The 26,705-nt window shown below is 42.5% G+C and overlaps 1 protein-coding gene across 7 annotated transcripts in view; it reads right to left on the bottom strand.

Moving 5' to 3' along the window:
* Positions 1 to 956: 956 nt before the first annotated feature.
* The window catches only part of ccdc88ab (coiled-coil and HOOK domain protein 88ab), a 70,110-nt gene continuing 44,361 nt past the window's right edge, over positions 957 to 26,705 (bottom strand). The window contains exons 13-37 of one of the 7 annotated variants that reach the window (XR_013503323.1): positions 26,327 to 26,505; positions 24,753 to 24,890; positions 23,624 to 23,807; positions 23,340 to 23,470; positions 22,622 to 22,915; positions 21,754 to 21,936; positions 20,926 to 21,204; positions 19,884 to 20,008; positions 19,349 to 19,487; positions 18,499 to 18,678; positions 18,204 to 18,365; positions 16,365 to 16,642; positions 15,979 to 16,122; positions 15,669 to 15,855; positions 14,227 to 14,372; positions 13,971 to 14,063; positions 13,299 to 13,501; positions 10,044 to 10,121; positions 8,334 to 8,570; positions 8,193 to 8,246; positions 6,494 to 6,583; positions 5,788 to 6,065; positions 4,646 to 5,273; positions 2,821 to 2,926; positions 957 to 1,844 (exon numbers count right to left, since the gene is read on the bottom strand). Coding sequence is in view for 4 of the 7 variants with exons in the window: in XM_078272955.1 (XP_078129081.1) it covers positions 4,359 to 5,273; positions 5,788 to 6,065; positions 6,494 to 6,583; positions 7,223 to 7,309; positions 8,193 to 8,246; positions 8,334 to 8,570; positions 10,044 to 10,121; positions 13,299 to 13,501; positions 13,971 to 14,063; positions 14,227 to 14,372; positions 15,669 to 15,855; positions 15,979 to 16,122; positions 16,365 to 16,642; positions 18,204 to 18,365; positions 18,499 to 18,678; positions 19,349 to 19,487; positions 19,884 to 20,008; positions 20,926 to 21,204; positions 21,754 to 21,936; positions 22,622 to 22,915; positions 23,340 to 23,470; positions 23,624 to 23,807; positions 24,753 to 24,890; positions 26,327 to 26,505 (4,784 nt within the window). In the remaining 3 variants the exon portion in view is untranslated. Of the gene's footprint in view, positions 1,845 to 2,143; positions 5,274 to 5,787; positions 6,066 to 6,493; positions 6,584 to 7,222; positions 7,310 to 8,192; positions 8,247 to 8,333; positions 8,571 to 10,043; positions 10,122 to 13,298; positions 13,502 to 13,970; positions 14,064 to 14,226; positions 14,373 to 15,668; positions 15,856 to 15,978; positions 16,123 to 16,364; positions 16,643 to 18,203; positions 18,366 to 18,498; positions 18,679 to 19,348; positions 19,488 to 19,883; positions 20,009 to 20,925; positions 21,205 to 21,753; positions 21,937 to 22,621; positions 22,916 to 23,339; positions 23,471 to 23,623; positions 23,808 to 24,752; positions 24,891 to 26,326; positions 26,506 to 26,705 lie in introns of those variants that run through there. The other 6 variants (XR_013503324.1, XR_013503325.1, XM_078272955.1 and 3 more) reach the window with 6 other exon arrangements.

Below are 26,705 nucleotides of genomic sequence, written 5' to 3'. Positions count from 1 at the left end.
ATTAACACCACACTTCAAAATGACCATAGAATTGAATCAACATCTCTCTGACAGTATAAACAAAGACCTAACAAGGTAGGATTTCTTTTAGGGCTGTTGAAATGATAGCATTAGATGGTAAGGCTGTACCTAATAAACCGGTAACGTGTATTATACAATTTGCTGCTATAAAATGTTTGTACTACATCAACCATTTTAGCACGTGAGCTGAAATGGATCAGAGTAAAAAGAAAAAAACTTTTAAGAGGAAATTCTACATTTCCACAAAGGGAATGTCAAAGCTCTCAATATAGTGCAACACTGAAAAAGAATAAGAAAATGGTTAAAGGTCCAGTGTGCAACGTTGTTCATTATCAAAATCTGTGTTGCCCGTTCACAAACTTGTCTTTTTTCATGAATATTTACCTCCACCATCAATTCCAAGTATTCCTTTTGGCTTGAAATTTTACATTTGCATTCGCATGAACTGGGGTAGACCATGGATGTATTAAGAGAACATATTCATGCGCCATCTTGAAATGTGTTAGCCGGTAAGGGACATACAGGACATACTGCTCCACCTTTCGCGTTTTCGCTGTCACATGATAAACTCACAGGTGCTGCTAATGCTGCTGATGGGTATCGTCGCTTCCCGGCCCCGGGAAGTTTGAAGATGGAAACGTGGAGGACCACACGTATTAAAAATCCAAATTTCAGGAACAGGAGTCTTCTTCGCCCAGAAAAAGAAAAAAGGATATTGAAAAGCGCAAGAGACCGGCTTTTTGAAGCGTGAAGGCTACCGTAGCTGTAATACATACTTTGAACTGCGTGGTGCAAGAGAGTTGATTGCGATATATGATCTCAACGCTAGATGGGAGAAATTCCTACACATTGGACCTTTAAGAATGGTCAAACTTGAGGAACTTCTGCCCGCATCGCTGAAAATAACATGAACACAAAACAAAAAGAGCACACAGTAGTCTTGATGAATTTTAATTACATCAAATGGATTTATGTAAAAAGTGGAAAAGGAGGAAAACACTGGGTCTCATCGTCACCATCATGTTCAACACAGCAACAGAACTCTGCATGTACTGGGTAGGTCACAGGTCACCTATACTGAGTGCCTTCTCAGGAAATAGATACACGATACTGTGAAGGCATGAAGTTAATGAACTTTAGTGTTACTGTTATTTTCCTTTTTCAGAGCAGGATGGGAATCAAGAAAGGAGATAATTTAATGATATATGATTTAAGCTAAGATGAACAGTGTGCATGAGACATGGCTGCAAACTGTTCTATAGGTGACCTGGAACACTCCCATGATTAGTCTCCCTCTCTCTCTCTCTCTCTCTCAAATCATACAACCTTCACTCATGATTGGCAGGCAACAGATGCCAATCACACAGCTGTCATGGCTTCCAGTCCAAGTCCATTTGGCATCCTGGCAAGTAAAGTCCCCACTGAACGCTGTCCTCCTCTTTGATTGGACAAAGGTAGTGGGGTGATTGGCTGATTGATTGCTCCATGCAGATTGTGAGTCTAAAAAGCAGGTTGAGTCGGAAATGTTTGGTGCCAACATGCTTTTAAAATGTTTAAAATGTGACTGAATGCATGCCTTTGCTTGTCCATGCTGCCCATACAAAAAGACTTTTTATGGTCATGGCTTTGGGCAGACGAAGGTCCGGCTGACTTTAAAGTTGCACAGAAGATCCAAGATGGGAGTCATCAGTTTGGATTAGGATCACCGTTTTGGCTGTTGGTGTGAACATTGGCACTTAATCTTAGTACGTAGAGACTAGTGCACATCTAGCAGTCCGTCACACTGAAGTACACGTGGCAGTGCAATCTGCCACAGCTTTAGTCTTTATTAGGAAAAAAAAAAAACCTGTCACAGCAACCTTTTCTAGTATTTTTCGGTTTCCTTGATTCAAGGAAGAAAAACCAAACAGAGAAGAAAGCTACTTTTCTCCACTGAAGTATCATGGGTTTAAAAAAAAAAAAAAGGGGAAGAAAAAGGAAACTGGGATATACAATCTTTTTTCTCACTGTAGATGGTCTCAGCAGACAAACTCTATTAGGCTTCAAAAACACAGCTCCAAGGCCACCTTTCTCTCTGAGTCCCAGGCAAGCAAAGAGGAGTGGATAGAGTAAGATTAAGAACAGGAGAAAGATTAGAAAGTAAAGAGGCAAAGTGGAAAGAAACAAAACACAAAGTAAAAAAAAAAAAAAAAAAAGAGGAAAAAGAAGATTAAAAGTCAGAAATTGTATCAGTAGACAGTGATATACAAGAGTAGACAGAAGGCTGCAGCCAGCCTGGATCTACATGCATTGTTAAGCGAACAAGGAGTGGGAAGGAACACTGAAGCCATGCAACAACAAAAAACAGCCTGAAAGCAGCAAAGGGCATATTTTTCTTCACCAGTAGTAAACACTCAGCAGTCACCTTCACCAACAACACAAGAAGCATCAAGGAGGAGGGATACGGTGAGGTACTGGAGTCATAGAGCTCCTCTTGTTGGGGGATTTGAGGACACAGACAGACAAAGCGTTCATCCACTCGGAGCAACATGGTTAAACGGCCCATATGCCATGCAGACCAGGGTCCCATCAGGCTATGTGAACAGGCGTTCGGCACCACAGGGACAGTGGAGCGACGGACAGGACAGTGAAAAAACAGGGGGGGGGGGGGGGGGGCAGGTTTGGGCTTAGAGAAGCAGGGGAAGCAAGTGCATGGCAGGATGGATGACATCTGTTACACCATGTTTTAGGTTCCCATGGAGACAAGACTGGACCCCCCCCACAATCCCTATTCCTCCCACTCGAGCAGCACTCACTCACCACGCGCTCACAGCATGGTAGCAGACAGACGAGGGTGGTGGGGGCGGGGTTTAGCAGCTTTGCTGCGGCTCCCCGCTCCTGCTTTTAGACTTTCTGCCCTCCACATCTGTAGGACAAAGGCAATGTTTATGTTACATCTGTAGACAGTGACAAGAAATGTTCATTTACTTTACACCTGCATATACTGTAGATTAAGATAAATACATTAAAGCAACTTCAAAACAGCAAAAAAAAGCAGAAATAAATAAGGATCTATAGGCGGACAGTACTACTAGTATTGGCACATAAAGCAGTGCTGGTCTTCGATTATAACTTAATGATTAAAACAATCTGTACAAGATCTTGTCGGTCTAAAATACTTAATCAAATATTATCCATTCTCAAGTTGTGGTGCGTCGGGATAAGTCAATTTAAAGTTTCCAGATACCAAAAGAAATGATGTTCGCTTCATTCCCAAAAACATCTGACCACTGAAAACTATTCTCAACTTACTGTAGTGACTTCCTGTTTCAATGTCTCCATCAAGGGCTGCCTTAAACTAAAAATAAAATAATCACCTTGGTCACACTCCACTAACTTCACTGTCAACTTTCACTTAACCAGCTATCCCTTCCCTCAGATCATTTTGGGAATGAAGCTTGCATCATTTTGTCACCAGCCCAAGAGGTCCGTTAAGACCCACCAGATCAAAACCCGCAGCACAAATGCTCCTGTTAATAATATATCAAAGAAAATACAGGAAAGGTGTCAGATGTACAAAAACAAAAGTACACACCATCAATACAAACAAGAAGAAGATACACATGATACCCATTTTGATCACAGCAATCAAAATGAGCGTTTCAGGTCGGACAGAACAAAGCCGTGCAATTTAATGAATGATGCAACAGAGTTAAAAAGACGTGAAAAAGACACTCAGTCACCCATACATCAAGACATCATAAACAGAAAATGGAAAATGATGATTATCCGACACATAACAAAAAAAAAAAAAAATCTTAATTTGGATTTGTAATGAAAAAATTGCAGCTACTAGATCTCTCCCACAATGCTTTGACATTCAGATGTTTTTGGTGGTTTCTTTTTTTAATGGATCCTGGTGACAAATGTATTGAATCTTCAATATTTCTGCTCACTGCTAAATAAAAATGTAAGCTATTAACAGATATAATACGGCTGCATTAACCCCAAACTGCAGATAATAGTATAGTGTTAGCCAGTGAAACGGATATGATGAGGAAACAATAATAGGGCTGTTGTATTAAGGAACATTCATCAAAGTCTCACCTCAGAGATAAGAACAAAGCAGAAAACAGGAGGTGACAAAAAAAATAAAAATAAAAAAAATAATAACAGCGATTCACCAACCAGCACCATGGCAAACAGAAAAGAATGAAACAAATACACCAGACAGAGATAGTGCTCCAATAAATACATGCAGGGGAGGAGGAGGATTTGTCATTTATCCATTCTTTTCATTCTCCCCTCTTTACCGCAAGTCTGGTAAAAAGATCAGCAAGCCAGAACCTCCCTGTCATTCACACACACCCGTACTCATACCACAGAGACTGGTTGTCCTCTGGGCTCAGTGACTGGTCCGGATTATTCACACAATTGGGATCAACGCCCTCACTATATTTAGATATGGCTGGGCTGGATCCCATCTGGCCATTTGATTGGCTGTGATGGGTTGCCTGGTTTTGGGTGGAAATATGGTTGGGGATAGGAGGAGGGTGTGTTTTAGTTGGAACAGGAGGCCCACTGATGTTGCTGACTAGGGTGGGGTTTAGAGACAGGAAGGGGAGGTTTTTGCCCGCCGACTCACTAAAGATGGAGTCCATGAACACCGACTCTACTGTGAAGGAAGGGCCGAGGAAAGACTCGAGGGTGGAGAGGTCTGGATCCTCCAAGCTATGGCAAGGTAAGCTGAGTGACTTGGGCAGGGGGGTGATGGTGGTAAGGGGTCCCTTTAGATTGGTGCTGTTGGGGTGGTACTCACTGGGCGTAGGCTGGGAGCGTACCCCAGCCTTGGTGGAGGCGACGGGAGAAGGAGCGTCGACTGACACAGGCTGCCGGCTGTCCTTTGAGAGCAGGTCGTGGATGCTGGTGCGCCGAGTGGTGCCCTCAGCAGTGGAGATGACGCTGCTGGCCCGGGGCAGCGTGGAGGAAGCAGAGTCCAGGCGCTCAGACACAGACATGGCTTTGCCCTGCGATGATAGGCTGGAGCGGACTGGGACGGAGCCTCTCACACGGGTGCTTTCTGCCTTACGCAGGGTTGGGCGACCCGGTTGTCCGGCCGATCTCGGTGGGCGATCAGAGCTTACCAGCGCCGCTTTCCCACTGGATGAGCGCAATATGCCTCGGCCCTTTGTGGTAGTGCGTTCTTTCTGCACATGCTCAGAAGAAGTGGAGAGGCGAGGAGAGTCTACAGTGAGGTTCTCCTGACTGCCGGACTGCAGAAGACAGACAGAGCAAACAAACAAACCGTATCAAGTAGAGCACCATCAAAAATAGTATACAATTCTTTCATATTGAGGTATTCTTATCCTTTGGCGAAATTCGAGTCTTGAAAACATTATCAGCATACTATTTTAAAATTGATTAACCGTTCCAGTCATTTTTTTTTAAACAAAAATGCCAAACATTCTCCAAATTGAGGATGTGCTGCTTTTCTCTGTCATATGAGGTAGTAAATCAAATATCTTTGGGTTTTGGACTGTTGGTCAGACAAAACAAGAAATTCAAAAATGGGCTTTTTTTAAATCACACTTTACAGATAAAAGCCATTAGAAAACCATTGATTGAGAAAACAATCGGCAGATTAAATGTTAATGAAAATAATCTTTAGTTCTAGCTCTAAATTGATCCCTGATATGATTGAATAAAAGCTTCATCTGCACGTTAATGTTCTAACAAAATCATAACAGCAACATTACACATCAGTTATAACTGAGTTAGAGGCCTCACCTCTGCAGGATCAATACCCTCATCCAGGAACTGCTGCAGGGAAAGCACCTCGTTGGTCGGGGATCCCGTCTTCCTGACCTGGGTCTGGCAGGGGATGCCTGCGGCGGTGGACGGGTCGAGCGACCTGCGCAGCTGCAGGGGGCTCTGGTGGGAGGAGCGCGAGGAGGTGGGCTGCTGGACTGGGCTGCTGCCGCTGCTGGACCACACCTCCTGGTCCAAACTCAGGCTGAACTCTCCGCTGCTCTCACTGTGAGGCCTGCTGAGGCTGCCGTTCGTGCCTGTGGGAGGGGGAGGCAATGATTAGAACATGGGGAAAGTAATCTATGATCATTGTTACGTTTTATCATTCACTACTAGGAACTGCATTAGTAGGCTACTACTCATCTCCTACACTGCCTACATTTTCACTATATGCTGTATATAGTAATGATCATAGTCATTTATGAAACAAAATGTAAAATGCAAAATACTGTAATATCAAATAAATACAGACTCACTTAAATGCCACTGGATCATCCTAATATATTGCCTTCAAACAAGAAACTTAATTCTTTTCCCATAGAGGAGAGGAAAAAAAAGTAACCCTTAACTTTTAAAATCATGAAAGCATGAAAGAAAAAGATAAAGGAAGCAAAGGAGGAAGGCGAGAATGGTTAGTTGAGAGGAGGAGGAGAAAGGCGGGGAGTTAAGGGAAGGAGGCGCATACCTTTGCCCTCCAGAGGAGAAGAGAGTTGGGAGTTATTGTTACCATTACTACTGGTGATCCTGTTGCTATGGAGACTGGTGGGTCTGGAGACTGGGTAAGGGACAAGAGGGAACACACACACAGTTAGGATATACACTTACATATATCCACACATACATGCACTAACACAAAGAGTAACACGTAGGTATACGCTAACAGTTTGACAGAACATCTCCTGCTGGGGCAGCAGATGGCACATGCCAGGCAGAGGGACAGGAAGGGTGGCCAGTGGGGACAGTGCCAGGCTGCAGCGCCAATATGTCCAGTCAGTAAACAAAGAAACTACTGACAGAGAGGACAGGGACGCCTAAATCCAAGGACCAACCCACCTTAGAGAAAAAGGGAAACTTATACAGACAAAACTGATTAATAGAGGACGATAGAGTACAATTAGTAATAAAAAGATACAAAGAAGAAAGGGGTGATTGTGTGACGGAGAAGGAGGAACTGAGAAAGAAAGAAAAGACGTGACTGTGTGACCTTGCTCTTCACTGTGTTTTTATGCAGATTTAGCTGGAAACCAGGGACCATGAAACAATTTCAAACTGGTTTTCAGGACATGGGTGACACCAAATTAGAATTTAAAATGAAACATTACATTACTGATCATTATCAAAATTCTTATTTTGTCTAGGAAACCAGCCGACTGTGGCCCAGAGTGGGATTCAGTGCCGAGTAGTGGGCCCTTACAACAGATGCTATAGGGCACCCTGCAAATAACTCTCAGCTCAACAGTAGAAGGACACTGAGCCAGAGCACTGCTATAGACCTGCAGGCCTGATAAAACACACACATGACATGGCAGACATGACATGTTTAAAGGATACAGCACACTGTCCATGCCGCCCACAGTGCAAAACAAGTTTAATATCCCTTTATGGTTGAAACACAAAAAACAGCAACATAAAAGTTGCTTGAAAAATCAATAGGTATCTGAAAGTACTACTACTACTAAACTATTAATGACTTTAAAACATAGCATCTCTAGAAGATGACTTAATGGCTGATACTTTAGAAGCAATGTCTGGTGTGAGAGTTTCCTACACAGACATACTGGAAAATGGGTCTCACGACAATGTATTGGATTTTGTGTGTGCATTCTAGGAAATCATCAGCTAAGTCGAATCCAGGTTCGGCACTAATGCTTCGCCAATTTCTCGAGGAACCAGTGCAATGACATGTTGGGACTTTGGGTAAAATACACTAAACGGCTGGCATATTAACATAGGGCATTAGTCTAAGAGTAGCTGCTGGCAGACTAAAGGAAATCAAATAAAAAAAGTATTTTTAAGAGACAAAACTAATGGCAGTATGGTGTAGACCTGGCTTTAAGTGCGAGGAATGTGTCAGTAGTTTTGTGGCTGTTTCACAACTGGGTCATCTTCATTAGAGCGGCACAGAACTGATGAATAGTTGCCTGGCCGCAGATAAACTGCCCTGGATAACGTCCTAAAGCTTGAATTAGAGTCAATCCTACTTCTAATGTCTCTCTCTCTCGCTCTCTCTCTCCCGCAGAAAGGCAGCCCAAAGAATAGCAGTGGGACTGCTGAGGACATGACCTGCTTTTTTTGCGTCTATTCAGTCTTTTCTCACTCCTTGTTTGACAGGCCAGCTGCAATTACCCATCATTTTTCTTTTCTAATGTCATGTCTCGTCTTACCTTGACTCTTGGGTTCATCCAAGGAGCCAGCAACATCCTCACAGGAGGCATTATCTGATGAGACACAGAAGAGAGTGATGCTCTCAATATGAGATTCTCGATATTTCCCTATCCTCACACAAATAAAACCAGCATCCTGACCTTTGACCTGAAGCCGGTGTTTGGCCCTGCTATGCCTCGCAGTAGGCAGGGTGAGGGTGGCACAGTCGATGGCGTTGGCGGAAAAGGCGAGCTCCTTCATGCGCTGCCCGCTGCGCCTGCTGCTCCCCGTCATGCCAGCATCTCCGGCCTCAGCGCCGTCTAGGTTGTCGATGCTGTTCGCCCACTGAGCCCCGGGACCGCCCGCCACCGCCACGGTCTGCAGCAGGTCATTCATGGCTGAATAGACGTACGGAAGAATGGAAATTAAGACAGGAACAATAGCCAGCCACCTCACATCATGCTTGTCTAGCTTGTTGTACCCAAAAGAACTGTTAACTTAATGTCAAAGACATTTAGTGTCACTTTAAAAGATAATCTGTTGGGGATGTAAAATGGCTCAGATTAAAGCAACAATTTCATAAGAAGCCTCATACAGGCTACTAAAGTGAGTAGCTTTCACTCAAAGAGTATGTAGAAAAGATTAACATTATTATAAGGTCTAGGCCTACTTGATTATTCAATTCATTCATTTTGTAAAATACAATAAAATCAAGTCTAGGCTTTTTGGAAATCAAGGCATGTGCAAGGAAACAGTATTACAAAAAATAATTTCAAGAATATCACCCAAAGTGCATAAAGATGGCAGCTGCATTGTTTGTCATCCTTCAGATACTTTTTTAAGAGGCCACTGTCTTTATGCACTTTTTACTGAGTCGTATGCGAAACTAGAGGCATGCAATGCTATGACCAACAGCAGCGGTGCTGTACACAAAAGATTAGAGTGAGGCAATGTCCATGTCAGCAGAATAGGATCTGAAATGCAGCACACTGACAGAGGAAGAGAGAGAGAGAGAGAGAGAGAGAGAGAGAGAGAGAGAAAGAGAGAGAGCGGCAGAGAGAGCCTCCATGGTTGAGTGCAAGTGGAGGCGATCAGGCGGTTGATGATTTTTTTAAAGTCATGCTGTAAACAAAGATGGAGGCAGACACCACAGGCGCATTAAAGGCAATCCCACACACACACACACACACACACACACGACAAAGCTGCCCAATAAGTTGACTGTTGCATAGATATTCCCACAGTGACCAAACTGACAGATAAGGCTTTGGTAGATGACACCAGGACCAAGAGAGACACACATCTACTGGAAGAGGAATGTAGCCCTAGACAAAATTCTGTCACTAATACGTTCATTTTTCATTCGTACATCTTTGCTTTAAGACAAAGTTAGTCAAGTTTGTGTTATTCATTTATCTGCAAATAGTGACACTACACAGGTAAAAGATGATGAAAGCCAAGAGCAGATACTCTACAGGAGGGAGTGGAGGCGGCAGACGCAGGGCGGCGGAGGTGACAAAGGCATGGGGGTTACTAGGCAAAAATTATAAGGACAAGTCACTGATGTCAGCAGGGTATGCAGGGAATGTTTGGCAAATCTTGTGTCTCTAAAAGATATCAGATAACATCACCACTGAAAACTAAAACGCTGTCTTAAATATTAAAATATGAAATGGAAGTTCACAGACTGCAGGCCTGAGTTGGTTTAAGAGCTGTGACTGAAACCTGAAACTGCCAAACTGTCACCGTCACACCCCCACACTGCAGCAACCATGAAATCAGTGACTGTTCCTTCTTTGTTTCTGCTAGTGTGTCGATGAGAGGGAGAGGAGGCGGAGGAAGGCTAGCGTGGCGGCTAACGGAGGTCTTACACATGGAGCGCCGGTAGATGGCCTTGGCCTTGTCTTTGTCCTTGGATCTGTTCCTCATGAAAGGCAACCTTTTTATAGCTGTCAAGAGCACAGCCAGAGACAGACAGACAGACAGACAGACAGGGGAGAGAGAGCGACAGAACAAGCCCGAGGGAGGTAGAGGAAAGAAAACAAAAGAAAAAGGAGGGCAGAACAGAGGGATGTGGTTAACGTTTTTAGAAAGAGCCAGGGGAGAGATGCAGAGAGAGCTGAGCCCCTGGACACTCAACTGGACAATAGACAAACGATGTAATAAACGCAAGAACTCAAATATATGACTTAGATTGGGTATTTACATTATTAGAAAGCATATTTGATTTATCATCAAGTGTAAGGTATTTTAACGTATCACTTCTTAGTATTTTATAGAAATACAGCTAGAAATATATTTAACAATGCTAGATGGAAGTTGATGGAGCTGAAAACCAAAGTCATTTTATATTGTGAAGCTTGTGTTAGAGGGTTATGTACATTTTTATCTCTATCATTTCCCCAGAGAGATTGTGTTCAACTCCACTGATTTTGAACTAGCTTTGTTAATAAACCATCATTTATTTTACATTTCCATTTTTTTTTATATATATATATATTTCAAGAGCTTTTTGGTTGGACTGAAATGCCTCCCACAGACTTCTTTAAAACCTGAATAATACTTTTAAAAGGGCAGACTTCTGTACAAAGACACATTATGCAAACAAAAACAAAAATGTAAACACATTATGCAAATATACACAAAATGTATCTTCACACAACACACAAGCACTCTCATGTTATTGGGCATGAGTGTGGTCTTCTGCAATACCAACCACATTACATACTGTACACAACAACACAACTGTCAACACATTACCACCTACATGAAACACAGGATGAAGAATATTAAAGGGTGCAATCAGGAGAGTGAAAAGGTCAAAGGTCAGCTTAACAGCATCAGGGAGGAGTTTTCATAGACATAACCAAGAACGTTATTGTTGCTTATTACACAACCTTGTTGAAAATGTGACTCTGATTGGTCAATAACCGCATTCTACAGTCCGTTTCTTCTGTATAACAGACCGTTGCTAAGTATAACAGACCGCTGACATGGATGGAGTTCGGTTCATAGACTCTGGCGGATTATTTTTAAATCAATAAAAAAAATAAAAAATAAAAAAAATATCGCTTTAAAATCAATACTTCTGCTCATACAGCTGATCAGCGGATCAAAGGGAGAGAGAGGGTGGAAGAAAAGGGGATCGCTAACAGAACTAATGGCAACACTGCAAACAGAGCATTAGTTAGCTGCATCATGGCTAGCTCACGCACCGGGGCAACCTGGCTTCCGCCGGAGAGACATGCTTGTCAACGGTAAAGTTAACCGTCCCGACCGGGACTCAGGCGTTATCAGCGGGGTAACCTCTGTATGAGTAGCCGTGTAATAAGCAGGATAATGTAGAGCGAGCCGGTCATTATTGCAGTCCTGCATCACACTGTGGGGATTCTAATTTGCAATAATGACCGTCTCGCTTTACATTATACCTTACATATTTGACTGTGATGTCTTTGTTACATGTGGTATGTATATATGATGCATGTTTTATTTTGTTATAGTTTATTGCGTATTTTTCTTATAGCTTTACTGCTCACTTTAAAATGGAGAAAAAAAACGTTACTTACTATACTACACATGGCTTCTTGACTTTACACGACAGATGTATTTTTACTTTACAAAACTTACCAGATTAATCTTTAAGAGACCTATGTATTTATTTATATGAAAATGTAAACCTACTAGCCCACGTACAACCTGTATTCTTTATTCTATAGCTTATAGGACTTTAACACATCTTGCATTGACTGGAAGTCAGCCACAATGCATTGCACCTTTTAATAGATTGGATGCTACGTTAGACGGCGTTTCTTTGTTATTTACAGGTGAGCTGCACAGATCAGCAGGTTGACTTGACTGGAACTAGAAGCTAATGAGCCTAAGACCGGTTGGAGGAGAAGTAAAGAGTGAACTGGACCTGGAACAAAATATATAGTGTATATGATATGTTTTCCAATATTTGAACCACATGAGAGGCGCTTGATTCAGCTTGACATCTAAACAAGAAAAATAGTACTCCACCGATTTAGCATTACACACCGATAACATTGTCGGACTCAAGATGGACAGTTTAAGAAAAAAGTCCAATCGAATCGATGCTGCCGAACCAAAGATGGTCTTTTTTAATCCACATATCAGTCAAAACCTGGCCTTTACATTACCCACAATGCAAGTCAACTGCTGACAATTTGGTTGGAGATTTGAGCGTATTAGTAAAAGCTAATGTAGCCTCAAGCCTTCCCTTGAGGCAATTTATCAGATTTCTGGCAGCTCCCTCTGGAACCACAAAAGGCTTTTTTCTTCCCCAAGACCTGTAAACAAACTTGGGTGTCGTAAAATCGGTGTTTTTCGATTTTTTCTTTCAAACTTTTTGTCACTAATTGCACAAAAATATATAGTTCTTAGGACTAAATGAAGTGTCTAATGTGGGTGGCATTTTTCATAACTCTAGTAGTTAATTACATAAGGTTACAGAAATCAAGCACGCTCTCGGTTACAAACAAAGCAAATCTACTTTTCGAACCGGGTCCGAGATTGAGAGTCAACCTTGTGGTGCTGCGCAGCTCAACCGTAACGTCTAGGACAGCTGAGTGACACAGACAAAGGACTCACGAAAACATGCCCCGAGACACGTGACAGTCGGGTCACAAACCCCGCCCACCCTCCCCATCCGCAGCATACCATTGGTAGAACCCTGCCCTTGGGCATGGGGCTGCTGCCCTCTCCTCCCTTGGCAGAGAGAGAGAGAGATAAAGAAGCAGAGGAGCAGTTAGGGGAGGAAAGACCCATTCAACCAGTACACATTTGCACACACACACACACACCAAGTAGCAGTGTGTTTTGTGTCTTTGTGGGTATGAGTTTATGATTATGTGTCTGTAAAAAAGTATTCAGCATTAATTAGAACTATATGGCAACTACACTGCTCACTGCTTTCTTTGCATGTACATTTGTGCATGAAATAATGTCTCATTAGTTGATATTTGGGTAAGTTTATATTTATATAATTTATACTGAGCATGCCCAGACTAGTTCCTTCAGTCGTTGTTGAAACTGTAACTATGCTGATTTTGATTCTTGGGTCTACGTCTGTGTGCGGGTGTATAGGCGTTTCCTTTTGTACTCACTGCTGCTCCTCTTTTGTGTAAGTGTGTCGTCCAGCGAGTTGGAGCCAGAGCCTATGGACGAGCTGTCCTGGCTGTCCTGGGGAAACATCAGGAAACCGTCGCCAGACTCTGAGCGAGAGGGGGTCAGCGTGAGCGAGCGCATTCTCTCCCGGCTCTTCGGCTTGATCAACTTCCTCATCTTCAAAGTGATCCAGTTGCCACGCCTACAAAAGGGAGGACAGGGCAGAGAGTGAGAAAGAGAGACCATCAGGAACACGAGGAAAAAAGAAAGAAAGAAAGAAAATGGATCAAAGTCAAATGGTTTTATATCCATTTGACTTTGATCCGTTTTCTTTTGTCCTCAATACATACCGACATAAAATGCATACTGACATAAAAATAACATGTTGGATTTGCTTTATGTGTGTACTCAGCCACTAAATCCTCCCATAGACGATAACAAATGTTGCAGTGGAGTGTTTTCTGCCATTCCCTTGCCTCAGAAATAAGAGTCAACAAGCAAACAGAGTTGTGAACATCAGACTTTGCTATGATACATGACGGGGTGAGCCATTTTGACATTGATATGTTACACCAGACATGGTCAAGTCATTGACACAAATTAACTTAGTAGTAGTTTTTTATGTCAAATATTTTTTTTAACTCATGTAACTAGCTGATGCTGCTTTTTACCTGCGTGGAGGTGAGGGGTCGTAGAACTTGTACTGGTCCATGATCTTCTCCTCCAGCTTCTCTTTCTGTCTCCTCAGCTCATTCAGCTTGTCACTGATGGGTGGGGAATTAAGAGATGATCCGGTTAGGCAAGCAAAAGTGAAACTGCATACAATCAAAACTATAAATGCAAGCAATTTGATATGAATATATTATTGCGGACAGGGACGTGTTTGCGGTCAGTTTTAAAGAAAACTGAAAATCGTCAACGCTTTACATGTATTGTCTTTGCTCTACGTGGAACAGGTCCTTGCTCTCCATGGTCTGCTCCAGCAGAGTGCGATTCTGTAGCATCAGAGTCTGGATCTGGTCCAACAGGTGGCGATTTTCCTCTTCCAGGTTTCCTTTCAGCTGGCTCAACAACTAACACACACACACACACACACACACACACACACACACACACACACACACACACACACACACATATTAAAGAGACACTAAGACACCTGGCTCAACAACAAATATGATACATTAAAAAGAGGTAAACCATCCACAACCAGTGATGGGAATAATGGCGTTATAAATAATTGCGTTACTAACGGCGTTACTTTTTTCAGTAACGAGTAATCTAATTGATTACTCTTCCCATCTTAATAACGCCGTTACTGCCAAAAATGTGGCGCGTTACTGTATTTGAAGCTGTTTTTTTTCCCATCAGACCAACTCTCTGAGTCTGATCCGAGAGGCAAATGCGCATAAATGCTGACGATTGGCTGAGGTTGAGTAAAATGTCATGGTTAGCCAATCAGAGGTAGAGTTGGGCGGGTTCGAAAGCACGCACAGTCAGACACACAACGAACAGCAAAAGCGAGTCAGTCAACGAGAGAGAGACAGGTATGGCGTTATGAAATCAAGGAGAGGGTTATCTTTTCCTGCTACAGATTTTCCACCGTGGTCAGAAAGAACAGGGGAGACACTTTGTTTCTCTCTCTAGAGCCGCTACTCGCTCGAAAGCTAATCGCCGTCAATCTCTCACTTCTCCCTTGCTCTATCACCTACTCCACACACACACACACGCACGCCGGCTCGACGCACACACCAGCGCACAAGTATAAACATCAGGCCACTTATGTTATTTGCACTACAAAGAGTGTATATATTTGTCATTTATTTTTGGTATAGTGCTTAACAAGCATAATTTAATTGTGCCCAGTTGTGGCCTGTTGAGGTGTTGTGTTATTTGTATCGATCCACTATATAAACATAATATCTACATACATGGCATTTGATTGGAGGCTAGTCTCACTTTGTCCCACAGCAACATTAAAATAATAATAAATAATAATATTCAGATTCATCATAAATAATTGAACATGCACATGTATTTTAAGTTCCATTAAAGAGGGGTAGGTGGAGGTGGGGTCAAAAAATTTACTTGAAAGTAACGCAATAGTTACTTTCTGAAGTAACAAGTTACTTTCATAATTTGTAACTGAATATCTAATTTAGTTACTTTTTGGAAGAAGTAACTAGTAACTAATTACTTTTCAAAAGTAACTTGCCCAACACTGTCCACAACACAGCTGGCTTAAGAAGTCGTCTCAACAAATATTGTACATTAAAGAGGTACACCAGCCATAAGACAGCTGGCTTTAAAAGTGGCACACAAACACAGAAACTCCCACATACAGAGAAGAGACATGTGCATCTCCTCACCTCACACTGGTTGGTGAGCTTGGTGGAGGTGATGTCCAGCTGCTGGTACTGCTCCTTCAGTTTAGAGAATTCGGCCTCCAGCTTGGTCTGGTCCAGCTTGGCGCTGTTCAGCTGGCTCTTTGTGTTTTTATGGTCCAGTTGGAGATTCTCGTTGTCCTTCACCAGCTGACGATAGGTATTATTCAGCCTGAGGAAAGAGCAGAGTGTGAGAGGAAGAGAGTTTTAAGTTTGACGCACTTTGTTACCATGTTATTCATACATTTGCATTGTGTTTATGATTGAAACAAATATCGATACAGGTTGATCTGACCTTTCATTTTCCTCTTTGAGCAGTTTGTACTGGCCAGCTGTGGCTTGGTGCGTTTGATTCTCCAGTACCATTTTTTCCCGCTGCTCCTTCAGATTTTTTTCCAGATCCTCTAGCTCCCCCTTCCTCTGCAGGAGCTGCTTGTACCTGCACACATTCAAATACACATTAATTAAATGTGACCTGTGACGATTTCCTGCATGTCTTCCCCCCCTCTCTCCCCTTTCTCACCTAGCTGTCCTGTCAAATTAAAGGCGGAAAAGCCCACAAAATAATCTTTAAAAAAAATGAACAAAAGAAGGGCAAGGTAGTGTTAAGTCATAAGCGAGACATGAACTCTAATTAGACTTGAGCATGTGCCCACCCCATGGTCCTAAACCCAGTCTCACTTGTCCTCCAGGTCTCTGTGCTGCTGCTCCAGGCTCTTGTGGGAGCTCTTCAGGCCCCCGTGCTTTCCGATCAGAGCTTCATACTCGGCCGCCTGCCTCTCGTGGAGCGCCGCCAGCTTCTCGTGATCGCGGAGGAGCATCTCGTAGGTGGACCTGAGCTCCTCTTTGTCCTTCAGAGCACCCTCACGCTCACCCTCCACGCTGCTCTGCTGGCTCTGCAGCTGGGCGTTCTGGGCCATGAGGGATGCACTCTTCGAGCTCAGAGTGGAGTTCTCCACCTAAGGGACAGGACGAAGACAGAGAGGAATTAAGTAAGGAGGAGAAAAGAGATGGGTGCTGAAGGAGAGCAGAAGAAGAGAGGGACAGATATGAAAACAATTATTGGTGCAAGAAGATGAGAGAAAAAGGAGAAAAGGTGACCACAGAGAAAAGAGGAGAGGAAAGGAATGAATGAAATATATATATATATATATATATATATATATATATATATATGGGAGAAAAAAATTACAACGAGGCTGATGGGGGAATTGGGGAGAACAAATAGAGGTGAAGAAGGGGAGCAGACATGAGAGGAGAGTGGGGGAAAGAAACCTTGAGCATCGAGTGTGAGATATGAGAACAGTTTAAAATACAGATTCTCCACATTTTGTCATCTGTCAACACTGATTAAAACAAATATGTTTTACTGTGATCTGTGAGGAGAGCTGAGCTCCTCAAAAACCAAAGGACATAAATGTAAAATAAGTAGGGGTTGTTGCTGTTTTTGTCTAAGCTGAGCTGTAAGCTCCATCTACAGAACACTACCAGGAAAACCTTTGTGGTCACAGTGGTTTCCTGTAAGATACACAGAAAGAGAGACACACAAACACCCACCCACACACGCTCTGTACCTTTAAATAAAGACAGCTTTTTACCTCACACACACACCTGCTCTCCCATACACACAACCCGCAGACATCAAGAGATGTACGCACACAGAAACAGCTAGAAGCTACTGTATGGTCAGTGTAAATCCTGTTGCCCCTAAGTAGGGTTTGAATTGCTGCCAAACAGGGAGTACAAGTCTAAATCCATACCAGGAAGCTAAGCAGCCTGGCAGGGCAATTGTACAAACAGAGCAATGTTGAAAGAAGGCTGGCTAGCTTTGCATTGTGTGTTTAAAATGTAGCATTGTTTATGATTATGTTTTGTATTATGTATGTATTTAGATTATATCATATGCACCAATATAAGCTTATGTATATTACATGTGTGAGCTGTTCATCAAGTATGATTGAAAGCTCCAGAAAAGCTACTAAATGGACCTTGAGGTGAGATTGTTTTGTCAGCAGTTTCCAAGGTCAAGCATCAACTTTGAACTTCAACTTTGAAGACATAGACAATAATAATTCCTTAAAGTGGTCAGAGAAAAGGGAAATTGAACACCTACAATACAGATACTAAAAAGGGACCTTAAGGTGGGATTGTTTTTTCAAATTCAATGCACTGTAGAAAGGGTTATCTGGTCCTTTGCAGCGAAATAAGTCAAGCTAGTGTTGCTTTACACAGTTCTGCGCTGTATCAACCGAGTGTCATAGATTGAGTGTGATACATTGTTTTCTATAGTGTCTTGTAAGTGTGAAGCAGATTATTATAACAATAATATAAACTTGCAGTCTATTTATGTTAATGTATTTTAGTTTGACACAAAGTTATATTGATTACCCGTTAGATTTTAGTTGTACACCAACCAACTGGTAGCTTTGTTATATATGTATGTGTAATGTTTCCTCTGTAAGAAAGTAGTCATCCATTGCCTACTGGACACTGTTTTGTGTAGGATGTGTAGGGGATTACCTGCAGCTTGGCGTTCTGTGTCTGTAGTGTCGTATTGTTTTCCTGTAAAGAAGCAGTCTGTCTCTGCACTGCCACTATCTGAGCCTGCAAATTGGAGCTCTGAGTTTCCAGTTGTTTAAGTTGGCTCCTCAGGGCCGCCTTCTCAGCCTGTAGCGTAGCATTCTGGGAAAAACAGACACATAATATAAGATATCGGGATTAACAAGGAAGCATTCAGAGAAAAGTGCACAACCCATGTGTTCACCATTCATATTGGAAAAGTCACATAAGCAATACTGATTTTGTGCTAACTTACATTCCTCTCCACCTCAATGAGTCTGTCTTTGACTTTCAGCAGTTCTCTGGTGGCTTCATGACTCTCTTTCTCCCATTTACTGAAAGCCTGAGGGTCCTCCCCTCCTCTAGGGGGCGAGCTCTGCACCATCCTCTCCTCCTCCTCCTCCCTTTGACGCAGCGCTTCGTAGTTCTTCTTCACCTGAAGAGAGACACACGAGTCAACACTTAACTTTGAGTAGTTTTTTTGTGCTCCTTCAGTACAGTATAATGTATTCCTACAATATAAATATCATGTAACTGAAATTGAAATACTGCCCCAGGCTTGACTGTAAAATTACTAAATGATAAAAGGAGAATATACTAGTAGAACATGGCACAAGTAATGCTGAAGTACAACAGCAGACAGAATCCGTTATCGTCTCACAGCTGAAACTCAGAGTTCATCTACAGAACCCTCAACTTTTCCACTCAGCCCTTCAGCTTTGGATCTGATTTGTGTCAGCAAGTTCAAACACATACGCCTCTCTAAAGGAAAACAGACATCCACCACTCTACTCCACCTCTTTCACAGACTCCTGCCGCCTCATGAATAGATAAACTGGCGAAAGAAGTGGATGAGTGGATGAATAAATAATGTATCGGCCTTGAGAAGCCCTCAGTGTTTTCAATGTTTCTAGTGTTCTGGACTGCAGGGAAAAGATTTTGGGACACACTGTTCTCAAGTGGACGGGCTGGGAAATGAGTGTTTGGAATGTGTTTTTATACTGGGTCTTCTTTACTGTGGTTGAGCTAAGCATCTACAAATAACCAAAATACTGTATGTGTGTGCATGTAGTTCTATGTTTAAAAGATGGATTTGTGTCACTGACTGTCTTGAGCTCCTGCCGAAGTTGCTGGTTGAGGTTGGAGGACTCCTGCAGTCTGGCCTCTAGGGCGGCGATCTTCTCCTCTTTAATCTCCAAAGATGATTTCAGAGTCGACTCCAATTTGGTTTCCAGGAGTCTAAACCTGAAAATAAATACTCAAGTTAGCTCTGCGTGAGTGTATTTGTGTCTCCAGTCTAGACTGTGATCACACATTTGTAATCCTCAACACAGGTAATGCATTATCGTAGCCACTGTGTAGCAAGGCATGCTGACTTCTTGGCAAGAGTGTGGCAGGTGGGGGAGATATTGGCTTAGAAAACCCCCACAGGATTATTCTGCAATAGACTTGGATTCATTTAAACTACAACACCTGATCTAAAATGGGCCACAGGGCTCGATTTATTTGGATTTCACTGATCACTTTTAATCATTCTGGTTCCAAAGATGATCGACTACGCTCTTATTTTAGTTCCAAGTTATCCTTTTCAAGAGCCATCACAGGACAGTGAACATTGAGGCGTGTGTGTGTGAATTTTACCTGTCGTCAGAGCTCTCGTCATGCAGCAGCCTCTCTTTGTTCAGTCCAATCTTTTCCAACTCATGGGTCAGTTTCTCCAGATCATTATTCATCTGCTGAGTCCGCAGCTTCTCACTCACAAGCTCCTAAACACACACAGACAAACATTGAGTAACTCTGAGATGCACTATCACCTTCCATTTATTCATCAACTAGAATTATCGCCTTGCGATTGAATGCCTCCACCAACCAGTCAAGTTGCAGTTGTACATCCATGTCTGTCCAGACTCATAATACATGTAGTAAAGACTTTGAGGCAGTTTAATAAAAAGTAATAAAGTGTATTTTTTGGTAAAACATGGATGCTTCACACACATTTCCAACCTGGCAGCACAGAATATCTATACAATCACCACAGTTTCAAGGTGGGCAGTGGGCACCCATGATTAGTGTCCCCAATTCAGAATCCGACCAACTGCCTCCCCTTCCGTTCCTGAGGTATGGCGTTGAATAATGGCCAGAAAAGTGTTTTGTATATAAAATGTCATCACTTAATTATTTTAGCCAATTAGACATTTGTGTGTAATCTTGTCATAATTAGCGTAGGAATTGTTAAGTTGCCAAAAACACGTTTTGTGAGCTCACAGGGACATTGACCTCCAATATCTGTGCCACATTTGAAGATATTCCCTCCAGGGGGTCCCAAGATATCGTGTTCACGAGAATGGGACGGACGAACAACACGCAAATATAATGTCTCCAGTCATTGCTATCGCCGGCCCGGAGGCATACAAACTAATAATGAAGATGCATGATTGTATTTAAAAGAGTCAACACTGTACTGTATAACAAAACTCTGTTATTCACTTCAGCAATGATTTAACAACAGAAACCAAATTTAGTAGAATAATAAGAAAAAAAGCAATGTTTGTCTGTTTCTTCAAACAGCTTCAGGACATTCCTGCACCAACAAAGGATTATAATAGATAATGGACGCATGGGAAGATCAATCTAAAGACATGTTGGAAAAACTAATATTTGCTATTAATATTTGTTATTATACCTCTCTGAGTGCATTGAGGGTCTTCTTATCGATGGTGCCCAGTTTGACCAGCTCCTTGTTCTCTCTCTCCAGGTCTTTGACTCTCGTGCAGGAGTCCCTGAAGAAGATCATCTCCTTGCCCATGGTGCGATTCTCTTTCTCCAAGGTGGAGATCCGCTGGTTGTTGTCATCCAGCTTGGAGTCGCGGATCTCGGCCTGCTGCCTCAGCCGCTTGTTCTCCTTCTCCAGTAGCTTCTTGTCTTTCTCTAGCTGGGAGCTTTCCTGCTCCAGAGTCTTGTTCTGTGGGATAACGGGACGTAATGCACAGCAGGTGGATAAAATATCATTTGATGGGATTTACTTTTAGTCTAAATGCCTTGTAAATACATGTTTGGCGAAAAGTGGACAAAGATTAATTTTAAATGGCCAAAAATCAGTTTTGACAAATAATCTGGGATAATCCAACTTTGCTGGGAAACACGCTGTAATTTTATCAGAAGGAATTAATATGAGAAGTGCCAAATAACACATTTTCCCTTTTTTTTATTTTAAAATATAATATTCTTTAGACTGCTGTATCACAAAAAACACTCTCAATCGACCTCAGCTACACATTTTGGCCAATCTGACCTCATTCTGCCAGGCAGAATCAGTCCATCCCAAAAAAAAGTCACTGAAACTGTAAGTAAAGCACCTACAGCTATCCCACTTGTTGTTGTACCTGTTCTGCTCCAGAGAAGAGTGCAGTCCAAAAATGTCTTAAAACTCAATCCAAATTTAGTTTGTATTTTTCAGGCTGCCAATTCCAACGTTTCAGCACGTGATTATTATTTTTTTTTTTTTGCCTACCTCCTGCTCCAGCTGCTCCAGGCGTTTACTGGAGATCTTGAGCTCCTCCAGGTTACGTTGGAGGGTTTGGTTCTCAGTCTCCACCTCTTGCAGCTCTGCCTCCAACTGTTGAATCTTCTTGCTGCTGTTCTCTAAAGCCTTCTGCAGACGCTGGTTCTCTGTATCTAGGCCCTGGTAACTCACCTGGGAGAGGAAAAGACAGATTAGGATATTAAAAGCATCCATGAACTAGTTGTGCTGCTCCCTGATGCCATTACATGCCAGATCCCCATTAACGTAGCTGTAAAAGTATTCATTGGTGACAATAAATTATTAAAATGTAATGTGTAAGGTGCCTTTAACTCGACAGCTGTTTCTGCACAACCTTGTGTAAAGACACAAGTTGTCTCCGTAACTTAAGCCGCCTACACATGATCCGCGGTAAAAATCACTCTGTGCTGGCTGTGCCATTGTTTTCCTATGGGGAGAGCAGTGGAGACAACTCGGAGTAAGCGCTACCCTTGGCGTGGCGCACTACTTGAAATTGCCGCCGATCGCTGCGCTTGAGGTTCAAATTATTTCAACTTTGACCTAATTGCCGCTGACCTTTCAAGGCGCAACCAAAGCCAGAAGCAATGATGATGTATTCCTGCGTTTGCGCTTTGCCTCTGTGCTTGCAATATGCCCTGCGCCCTACTTTGCGGTTTTACCTCTGAACATGTGTAGGTGGCTTTACACATAAGCACCACTGTTGCAGATTAAAGCGGTGGTCTGCTTTTTATTCGTCAAAGAAAGCTTCTTGCCGCATAAAGTTGCATTTCAACTGTGTGTTACTGCTAACCAGTGACCGCAAGTACCCGCTGTATAACTGGCAGTGCTCAAGTCTTACCTCTAATCTCTCTGTCTTTTTGGACGAGGCCTTGAGCAGTTCCAGGCTGCGCTTCATCTGGCTCCTCTCGCTCTCCAGCTCCCTGTTCTCGGCTTCCAGCTGAGCGGCCTTAGCCCCCGCTGACCGGAGACTCTCTGCTGAGCGCCGAAGCTCCAGGTTCTCCTGCTCCAGCTGCGAGTTCTCCTTTTCTAGAGCCTCCAGCTGGAAGGTCATGTTCTTCAGAGTGTCCAGCTTCTTCTTCAGACGACGGCCCTCTGCCTCCAGCTCAGTGTTCTCCTTCTCCAAAGAAGACACCTACACACACACACACACACACACACACACACACACACACACACACAAAGTGATGCATGAAGATGAGGAGTAAAGCATTTCTGTCCGACAACACCAAGCTGGTCCTGATGGTGTTGTGTAATAGCAGCCTAAAACTCTCTGCAGTCATATCCAATTCAAACTTGTAACTACACGGTACAAAAGTAACACAAGTAGTAAATGAGACAGAGAGACAAAAAATAACAGCTATTCATAGCAAAGCTATTCAACTTCAAGACACGGTTTATTTGTATGTTATGTTTACTTAAATGATTTGGAGAATAACTAATATTCCACATCTGACTTGATAACCATGTGGAGAAACTTACACTGACTGACTAACGGAGCATGCAGACACACTGACATTTCTAATTACAAACCAGGCAGAAAACAAAATGCACCACACCTTTTCACAGGTGATTCCAAGGCTGGCAACTTTCTTCTGCAGGCTGTCATTGTCCCTTTCTAGCTTCTGAATCTGAATCTCCAACTCTTCTGCTCTCTCACCTTTCTCCTTCACCACTTCAAGCTCCTTACCTGCATAAAAAAAAGAACAAACACCCAAAATGTTGATCCTGTATATTCAAAATGAAAAGAAACGAGGAACGTAGTATGTATAGAAAAAGGCAGCTGTCAAAAATACGGATTGTAATGAACCACAAAACGCATTTGAAATAACATGCCACTCACGTAGTTGTTTCCTTTCAAACTCCATCTTGTTGAGTTTGGCGGTGGTCTCGCAGATGGACTCGTGGAGAACGCGATTCTCTTTTTCCACATCCTTGACCCGGGCCTCAGCACCAACCTGGCAGCGCTGACGCAGGGACGACACCGTCTGGCTCAGGTGCTTGTTCTCCTGCTCCAGGCCCTTCAGCTGGAGAACAGACGTCACAGTTTCAATGAAAAACAAAGAGGTCACGTCTAATATAAGTGATTTACTCATCAACTTGATTGCGGTAAGCTATATGGCTATCCATTAAGTTTGGTGGTGATAAAAATGTTCAAGGTTCAAATGTTTCAAAATGTGTTTTATATAAAATTTATATGAAAGGATTGCTGCAATAGGACAGTTGCAGACAATTGTAGAAACTCTCGGTTGTAAAATCTCATCATGTCTACAACAACTGGATAAAATTGCCCAGAGTAATCTGAGTGCAGCGTGTTGCGTTTTCTCTGCCTCATCAAAGCCGGATTTTACAAATCAGATGGTTAAACTAATCAAAAGTGTTAGATTTGGGTCTAACAGCTACAAAGTCCCTGCAGACACACAGCGAGCGACTGCATCTGGGCCACAGAGTGCCAGAAATCTGTGTGATCAATAAAACATAGTGCCAGTTCCACTTAATAGTTTTTTGAGCCAAATCAATTGCACAAAGATTGCTCTCAGGAAAACTCTGCACAGACGTTGGTAAGTTACACAGCTTAGTAATTTTCTTGGAGCTTCCTGGAACGAGAATCAATGATGATTTTGTAGAGAGCAGCGTGTATGACGCACAGTCTCAAAGCCCTGTTTGTCTGAATGTGTTGGTGTATCTGACCATATGCTTGTCCAGTATACAGACTGTTAACTATATTTCAAAGCACATGAATGCTTGATGTGATTATAGTCATTCTCAGAAAAGTTGGTCTGTATAACATATTAGGTTAACTGCACTAACTTGTTCTGCCATCTCGAACACAACGGGCCTAATAAGTTAATAATTGAATAATAATTGAATACACCTACATATTTTCTACTGATGGCAAAAAAGTAAGTGGCCATCTGGTTTTGGTATAAACTTCCCAAATTAAATCTGTATGCGTGTGTGTTTGTGTGTACCTGTCTCTCAGAGTTTTCTCTGAGTGTTTCCAGAGTCTTCTCCAGTAAAGCCTTCTCCTTCATCAGGTCAGTACTGAGTGATTCAGCGCTAAGGAGCGACTCTCTGTCTGCTGTCAGTTCGCTCCCCAGCTGCTCCAACTGTAAACAATGATTTTATGAAGATGCGCTATCTAACTGGGTTTCAATGTTCTGGTTGGTGTTCATGACAAAACAGTAATGATGGCTCAGTAATGACCGTAAAATATTGTACACGTGATTCCCAGTCACAAAGAAGCCGGTGCAATATTGATCCATGATACAAACGATAATATCGCCTCATTCTTTCACAACTCTGCAGACAACCACACACAAGTTCACGTACGCACACACTCAAACAAATACGCACTATATGAGCCCATTTCTGTTGTTCCAGTCTCCCAGGAGCTGTATTCACATTTAAATGTGTTTTGGCTCTAGAGCTCAAGTCACTCGAAAATACATTTCTCACTCTCGATTTTCCCTTTGTGAGAGAAAAACACAATTTTATGCTTTTTATTCAGAGAGCACAGAAAGAGGCTTAGGTTTCTGAAAATAGCTGTGAGACTTCTCTTAGCGAGGGGCATTCGGGTGTCAAAGACTGGAAAAGAAAAGGCAATGCAGGGCTGACTGGATTTACAGCTTTGCTTTCATCCTCCTATCCCCCCCTCTCTTTATACTCTCTCCTTTTATTTTTCACTGTGTGAAAAGGCCTAAAGTGTTAAGGTGATTTATCATGTATGTGGGAGTGCTGGTCCTGTATGCTAATATTGGTGGTGACCCTGATGAGGGGCAGAAAATTAAACTGCAATTCCAACCGAGGATGCAAAGTGAAACACTTTTAGAAAAAATCCTTGAAAATAACTAAGAGTTCACATTCATTTAAAAAAATGAATAGTATTGGAAATAATCTAATTATTTTATAGATAGATAGATAGATAGATAGATATATTTTAATAATAATAATAATAATAATATACGGAAAGGCATTTAAGAGATGAGGAAATGTTAGAAGAGTATATCTGTGTGTGTAATTTTTCCATTGTACGTAATAGGTATGTTTCTCTCGAAGAAAAACGGTCAACCTAACCCTAGTCTATATCCACGACGTTCCACTTCCGAGATTGCTCCGGTGCTGCAGGAAATTCCGCCGGCTGCATGCATTTTCCTTTTCCTTCCGCTTTCTTTGTGTTGAAATTTTAAATTCTGTGGATTTATGAGGACTATGGTTAACTGCTCCTCAGATCTCTGCATGGTAAATTGAGACGGCTAGCTAGACTATCTGTCCAATCTGAGTTTTCTCTCGAACGACTATTTTGCAGCGGCTCTGTGCGGAGTTTAGCGCCGCCCATGACGATTCTGATTGGTTTAAAGAAATGCCATTGAACAGAGCACGTTTTCCTCCCGTCCCCGAATGCTATGTGGAGTGGCCAGACCCTCCTTCAGCGCACTTTGGGAGGAGGGTCTTGCAAAGCGAGACTAGGCAATGCAAGACTAACCTAACCCTTACCCAACCAGAAAAGAAAAAAAAACACTTAAATACATAGTCCCCTGCTTACTTTCTGGTTCAGTCTCTGGTTTTCCTGGATGACTTTGGCCAGCTTTGTCACGGTGTCCTGACTGGCTGCTCCTCTGAGCTCCTCTACAGTCTTCAGCAGGGTCTGGTTGTCTTTCTCCAGCTTCAACAGGCGGCTCGAGGTCAGCTCATTCACCTCCTCGCCCAGAGACTTCTGAGGGGCTAATTCAATGACAGCAAGAAGATTTGGATTATACATCAATGGTTTAACAAATACTAACAAATAAATCAAAGTTCTGTTTAGACGTTTGGTGTTCCAAGTCTAAACCACAGAGAAATAAATCCATCAAAAAATGAACACAAAGCCCAAGGGTCTAACCTCACATGTCTTAAAGCTTTTAAAGTGTCATTTTAACAAACAC

The sequence above is a fragment of the Sander vitreus genome, chromosome 17, assembly GCF_031162955.1.
Source record: "Sander vitreus isolate 19-12246 chromosome 17, sanVit1, whole genome shotgun sequence".
NCBI classification, from domain to species: Eukaryota; Metazoa; Chordata; class Actinopteri; order Perciformes; family Percidae; genus Sander; species Sander vitreus.
This window is presented reverse-complemented; position numbering and strand designations above follow the sequence as displayed.